General features: G+C 52.1%; 1 protein-coding gene across 3 annotated transcripts in view; it reads left to right on the forward strand.

The window, feature by feature from the left end:
- Window positions 1-7,500, forward strand: part of LOC121270487 (AP-1 complex subunit gamma-1-like) — a 180,740-nt gene that overhangs the window by 102,345 nt on the left and 70,895 nt on the right. For all 3 annotated transcript variants that reach the window (XM_041175809.1, XM_041175811.1, XM_041175810.1), the window contains exons 7-9: window positions 324-419; window positions 3,555-3,635; window positions 5,162-5,260. In XM_041175809.1, the coding sequence (XP_041031743.1) occupies window positions 324-419; window positions 3,555-3,635; window positions 5,162-5,260 (276 nt within the window). The remainder of the gene's footprint in view (window positions 1-323; window positions 420-3,554; window positions 3,636-5,161; window positions 5,261-7,500) is intronic.

Below are 7,500 nucleotides of genomic sequence, written 5' to 3' on the forward strand. Positions count from 1 at the left end.
GGTTGGGGGGTGGGGGGGTGATGGGGGGTGTTGGGGGGTGGGGGGGTTGGGGGGGTGGGGGAGGGTGATGGGGGGCGGGGGAGGGTGATGGGGGGGTTGGGGGGCTGATGAGGGGTGGGGGGGTGATGGGGGGTGATGGGGGGTGGGGGGGTGTGGTGTGGAGCGTGAGCGAGCAGTAGGCCGCGCGAGGGCCTCTCCTCCTCCCCCTCCCCCACCCCCGCCCGGCCGGACGCTCGGTCACGCCAAGACACGGTCAGACTCTGCCCGGCCACAAAAACCCTCACTCCCCCCTCCCCCAACATGTCGCCTTGCTGTCTTTCCAGATGGTTCCACAGCTGGTGCTGATCCTCCGCTCCCTGACAACCATCGGATACTCCCCGGAGCACGACGTCTCCAGCATCAGTGACCCCTTCCTGCAGGTCAGATGGGATTGAGTGTTTCAAGGAGGTGGCCAGGTTGGGTCAATGAGGGTAGTGCAGTGGATGTAGTTTATATGGACTTCAGCAAAGCCTTCGACAAGGTTCCACATGGGAGACTTATCAAGAAGGCAAAGGCACATGGGATACGGGCTCATTTGATAAGGGGGATTCAAAATTGGCTTCGTTGTTGGGGTCAGAGGGTGATGACAGAAGGATGCTGCAGTGACTGGAAGCCAGTGTCCAGCGGCGTACCACAGGGATCTGTGCTCGGTCCCCTATTATTCATCATTGATATAAACGACATAGACGACTATGTGGGGGGTAGGATTAGTCAGTTTGCCAATGACACAGAGATTGGCCGGGTGGTTAACAGTGAAATTGAGTGTCTTGGGCTGCAGGAAGATATAGATGGGATGGTCAAATGGGCAGATGGAATTTAACCCTGAAACGTGTGTGGGGTGATAACACTTTGGAAGGAGTAATTGGACGAGGAAGTATTCAATGAATGGCATGACACTAGGACATCCTGAGGAACAAAGGGACCTTGGCGTGTGTGTCCATAGATCTCTGAAGGCGGAGGGGGTATGTTAGTGGGTGTGGTGAAAAAGGCACAGGGGACACTTGCCTTTATCAATCGAGGCCTAGATGACAAAAGTAGGGAGGTGATGTTGGAGTTGTGTAGACCCTTGGTGAGGCCACAGCTGGAGTACTGGGTGCAGTTCTGGTCGCCACATTATAGGAAGGATGTGATTGCACTGGAGGGGGTGCAGAGGAGATTCACCAGGATGTTGCCTGGGGATGAAACATTTAAGTTACGGAGAGAGGTTTCGATAGACTTGGGTTGTTTTCGTTGGAGCAGAGAAGACTGAGGGGTGACCTGATCGAGGTGGACAAGATTATGAGGGGCACGGACAGGGTGGATAGGGAGCAGCTGTTCCCCTTTAGTTGAAGGGTCAGTCACGAGGGGGGCATCAGTTCAAGGTGAGGGGGCAGGAGGTTTAGGGAGGGGGTGATGTGAGGAGAAACTTTTTTACCCAGAGGGTGGTGAGGGTGTGGAATGCGCTGCCTGGGAGGGTGGGATACCCTCACATCCTTTACAAAGTCCCTGGATGAGCACTCGGCACCTCATAACGTTCAAGGCTGTGGGGCCAAGTGATGTAAGAGAGGTAGAGTGCATTTGCATCTTGTTGAATAGAGCATCCCAAGAAGGGGGAGTGAAATCTTGCACCTAGCTAGCAGAGACCAAGCGGTAGGTTTATATCGCGGATAAAGCTGGTACTGTGAAAGGGGGTTTTATTGTTAGAAGAGGTGGGGTTCAAAGGGGCCGGCGATACAATGAGAATTTACACTTAACGAAATGTGCTGGGTATAACAAGATAGCGGTTTTGTGTGTGTGTGTGTGTGTGTGTGTGTGTGTGTGTGTGTGTGTGTGTGCGGGGCAGGGGTCAATGTAAAATCAATGCCTGTGTCACCACAGGAACCAAAGTGAAAGGAAGCTCATTCTGAATTTGCAAAGGTGAAAATGCTTTGTTCGGTGTCTGGTTAAAGTCTCTGGGTAGCTGTTGTTATATTCATTCATGGGGATATGGGCATCGCTGGCTGGGCCCAGCATTTATTGCCCATCCCTAATTGCCCCTTGAGAATCTGGTGGGTGAGCTGCCTTCTTGAACCGCTGCTGTCCCCTGTGATGTAGGTACACCCACGGCGCTGTTAGGGAGGGAGTTCCAGGATTTTGTCCCCTGTGTGGTGTAGGTACACCCACAGCGCTGTTAGGGAGGGAGTTCCAGGATTTTGTTCCGTGTGGTGTAGGTACACCCACGGCGCTGTTAGGGAGGGAGTTCCAGGATTTTGTCCCCTGTGGTGTAGGTACACCCACAGTGCTGTTAGGGAGGGAGTTCCAGGATTTTGTTCCGTGTGGTGTAGGTATACCCACGGCGCTGTTAGGGACAGAGTTCCAGGATTTTGTCCCCTGTGTGGTGTAGGTACATCCACAACGCTGTTAGGGAGGGTGTTCCAGGATTGTCCGTGTGGTGCAGGTACATCCACAGCGCTGTTAGGGAGGGAGTTCCAGGATTTTGTCCCCTGTGTGGTGTAGGTACACCCACGGCGCTGTTAGCGAGGGAGTTCCAGGATTTTGTCCCCTGTGTGGTGTAGGTACACCCACGGCGCTGTTAGCGAGGGAGTTCCAGGATTTTGTCCCCTGTGTGGTGTAGGTACACCCACGGCGCTGTTAGGGAGGGAGTTCCAGGATGTTGTCCCCTGTGGTGTAGGTACACCCACGGCGCTGTTAGCGAGGGAGTTCCAGGATGTTGTCCCCTGTGGTGTAGGTACACCCACGGCGCTGTTAGGGAGGGAGTTCCAGGATTTTGACCCAGCGACAGTGAAGGAACGGCCGATATATTTCCAAGTCGGGATGGTGAGGGGCTCGGAGGGGAACTTCCAGGTGGTGGGTGTTCCCCACGTGTCTGCTGCCCTTGTCCTTCTAGATGGTAGCGGTCGTGGGTTTGGGCGGCGCTGTCGAAGGAGCCTTGGTGAGTTGCTGCAGTGCATCTTGTAGATGGTACACACGCTGCTGCTACTGTGCGTCGGTGGGTGGGAGGGAGTGAATGTTTGTGAATGGGGTGCCGATCGAGCGGGGGGGCTGCTTTGTCCTGGACGGTGTCGAGCTTCTCGAGTGTTGTGGGAGCTGCAACTCATCCAGGCAAGTGGAGAAGTGTCCCATCCCACTCCTGACTTGTGCCTTGTAGATGGTGGACAGACTTTGGGGAGGGAGTCAGGTGGTGAGTTACTCTCCGCAGGATTCCCAGCCTCTGACCTGCTCTTGTAGCCACAGTATTTATATGGCTGGGTCCCCAGTTCAGTTTCTGGTCAATGGTAACCCCCAGGATGTTGATAGTGGGGGGGATTCAGTGAGGGCGATGCCCATTGAACATCAAGGGGGCGATGGTTGGATTCTCTCTTGTTGGAATGGTCATTGCCTGACACTTGTGTGGATGTGAATGTTACTGGCCACTGGTCAGCTCCCGAGCCTGGAAATTGTCCAGGTCTTGCTGCATTTGGACTCGGGGCTGCTTCAGTATCTGAGGAGTCGTGAATGGAATGGGGTCCATGACGCCCTTATCTGTGTTTTCCAAGGTGCGGATATTAAGACTGTTGAGGATTCTAGGGAGGAACGATGATGAAAGCAGTGAAGCCATGAATGATGTCCTTGCACAGGTCAGTACAGAAAGCCTCCCTCCTTATCCCCTTCCCCCAATCCTGCCCCCCACTGGTACAAGAGACCCGCTTCTCCCCTCTGTAGTGGGTTCCAGCCTTGGGTTCCATTGATGTATCAGCGGAGAGTCTTTAACCCACAAGGCACTGATCTGGAGACCCGATGGGTGCATTGCACTCAGCCAGGGCTGTTCTGACTTTATGTAGCGCCTAGTCTGATCCCCTCGTGGATAGAAACAATCCCATTGCCTCACTTCGAGTAGAACACGCGGGGTTTCTTGATGTCCAGGGACCCATTCCAACACGGATGAGATCCTCATTGAGAGAGACCAGCTTCTCCACACTTAGCATGTGTTCACACTCAGTCCCCCTCCCTATCTCTGTAACCTCCTCCAGCTTCCTACACCCCTCCCTAGCTCTGTAACCTCCTCCAGCCTCCTACACCACTCCCTATCTCTGTAACCTCCTCCAGCCTCCTACACCCCTCCTTAGCTCTGTAACCTCCTCCAGCCCCTACACCCCTCCCTATCTCTGTAACCTCCTCCAGCAACTACAACCCTCCCTATCTCTGTAACCTCCTCCAGCCCCCTACACCCCTCACTATCTCTGTAACCTCCTCCAGCTCCTACACCCCTCCCTATCTTGGTAACCTCCTGCAGCCCCCTACACCCCTCCCTATCTCTGTAACCTCCTCCAGCCGCCTACACCCCTCCCTATCTCTGTAACCTCCTCCAGCCCCTACACCCCTCCTTATCTCTGTAACCTCCTCCAGCCCCTACACCCCTCCCTATCTCTGTAACCTCCTCCAGCAACTACAACCCTCCCTATCTCTGTAACCTCCTCCAGCCCCCTACACCCCGCCATATCTCTGTAACCTCCTCCAGCCCCTACAACCCTCCCTATCTCTGTATCCTCCTCCAGCCCCTACACCCCTCCCTATCTCTGTAACCTCCTCCAGCCCCTACAACCCTCCCTATCTCTGTAACCTCCTCCAGCCCCTACACCCCTCACTATCTCTGTAACCTCCTCCAGCCCCTACAACCCTCCCTATCTCTGTAACCTCCTCCAGCCCCCTACACCCCTCCCTATCTCTGTAACCTCCTCCAGCCTCTACACCCCTCCCTAACTCTGTAACCTCCTCCAGCCCCTACACCCCTCCCTATCTATGTAACCTACACCAGCCCCTACAACCCTCTTTATCTCTCTAACCTCCTCCAGTCCCTACACCCCTCCCTATCTCTGTTGCCTCCTCTAGTACCCACAACACTGCCTATCTCTGTAACCTCCTCCATCGCCCTACACCCCTCCCTTTCTCTGTAACCTCCTCCATCCCCCTAACCCCCCTCCCTATCTCTGTCACCTCCCCTCACGTTTCCCGAGTGAACTCCACACCTGTTCGGCCCACCTCTCTCGACACACCTGCCACCTGATCGCCCTATGTCTGCGGCTCTCCCTCTCCCACCCCTGTAGTCTGGTCTGATCCCATCGCCGTTCTGATCCTGTGCTCCCCTTTTCTCCTGCTGATCCAGGTAGCCACGAACACGGAGACCAGCAAGAATCCCGGCAACGCCATCCTGTACGAGACAGTGCTGACCATCATGGACATCAAGTCCGAGAGTGGACTGCGCGTAAGACCTCAGTTATTGAAAAATCCTGGAGGGAAACTTGAAACTACTGTCATAACCTATAATTTTAAGCGTTATGTTCGAGAAGCGACTCCACATTCAGAAATCCGACCACCAGCTCTCGAGCTTTTGCCTTAAACTCAATGAAACGTTTTACTAACTTTAACGCAAGTTAAAATATATATGTACGCGTGGCTGATAAATCACGACTATCTTGAGTTTTAACACATCCCCAAACTAATCTCCATTTAGGCAGCAGCAACCCATAGACTAAACCGGGCACCAGGCAAAGCACTTTCACTCTACGAGTTCAAAATGAGGTTCTTTTCACTTTGGTTCCTGTTGAGCCAGTTGGAGGCTTACAGCTGTCTTTTAATCTTCCTTTGCCTCTGCCCTGCACACCCACACACACACACACACACTGCTAAACATATTACCTACCAGCCCCATTGAACGTTAATCCTCACTGTATCGCCAACCTCGGAACTAATCCTCTACTAACAATAAAACCCCCCTTTCACAGTACCAGCTTTATCCGTGATATAAACCTACCGCTTGGTCTCTGCTAGCTAGGTGCAAGATTTCACCCCCCCCCCCCCCCCTTCTTGGGATGCTCTATTCAACAAAATTGCAAATGCACTCTACCTCTCTTACACCTCAAAACCAGTAAACGTCAAAGCACCCAGACGAGCTGGGCTTTCATCCAATTAAGACACACACCCGCAGACTAAACTGCTTTTTTAACGAAATAATCTCCCATGTGCAATGATAGTTTCATGGGTGGATATATAGCGGCACCCAGAATTGTGTCACAAAGTCTCACGCAATTGTTCAAAAGCACCAGACGCCAACCGAGGTTTTACTTACCATCTCATGGAGAACGTCCATAGGGTCGATAGCGACTGTCACAGACTTACACCAAACGGCATATTTTTTTTAACACAGCGCTGGCGTCGAGTTTACCCAGGGTTTTACGTCGAATCTTACAGATTTGGTCTGAGTTTTCCATTTCGCAAAAGCTCCAGGGAACCGTGTGTTGTGTGTGGATGGAGTTATGTCAAATTTTCGTTGGGTTGATGTGGGAATCGACGTGAATTTCCGGTGCGTTAACATCGAACCTACGCTGAATTTGCGGGAAACTCACGCAAGAATCGGCAGGGTTTGCAGGAAGTGGCTGAATTTCTACAGGCTTTGCGTGCAAGACTGTCGAATTTACACTGAATTTACACGCAGTTACTGGACAGCTGCGTGGGCAGAACTTACAGAGATTTCTAAAGAATTGCATGCGATTTGCGTAGAATTAGCGGGAAATAAACAAACCAGCATGACACAGAAACACAGACACACACACACACACACACACACAGAAACATAGACACTCATGCACAGACACACACACACACACACACACACACACAGAAACATAGACAATCATGCACAGACACACACAAACACACACACACACACAGAAACATAGACACTCATGCACAGACACACACACACACACACACACAGAAACATAGACACTCATGCACAGACACACACACACACACACACACACAGAAACATAGACACTCATGCACAGACACACACACACACACACACACACACAGAAAACATAGACACTCATGCACAGACACACACACACACACACACACACAGAAACATAGACACTCATGCACAGACACACACACACACACACACACACACAGAAACATAGACACTCATGCACAGACACACACACACACACACACACAGAAACATAGACACTCATGCACAGACACACACACACACACACACACACACAGAAACATAGACACTCATGCACAGACACACACACACACACACACACACAGAAACATAGACACTCATGCACAGACACACACACACACACACACACACAGAAACATAGACACTCATGCACAGACACACACACACACACACACACACACACACAGAAACATAGACACTCATGCACAGAGACACACACACACACACACAGAAACATAGACACTCATGCACAGACACACGCACACACACACACACACACACACACATACACACAGAGAAACATTGACACTCATGCACAGACACACACACACACACACACACACACACACAGAAACATAGACACTCATGCACAGACACACACACACAGACACACCGAAACATAGACACTCATGCACAGACACACACACACACACACACACCGAAACATAGACACTCATGCACAGACACACACA

Source organism: Carcharodon carcharias, chromosome 27, assembly GCF_017639515.1.
Source record: "Carcharodon carcharias isolate sCarCar2 chromosome 27, sCarCar2.pri, whole genome shotgun sequence".
Lineage (NCBI taxonomy): Eukaryota > Metazoa > Chordata > Chondrichthyes > Lamniformes > Lamnidae > Carcharodon > Carcharodon carcharias.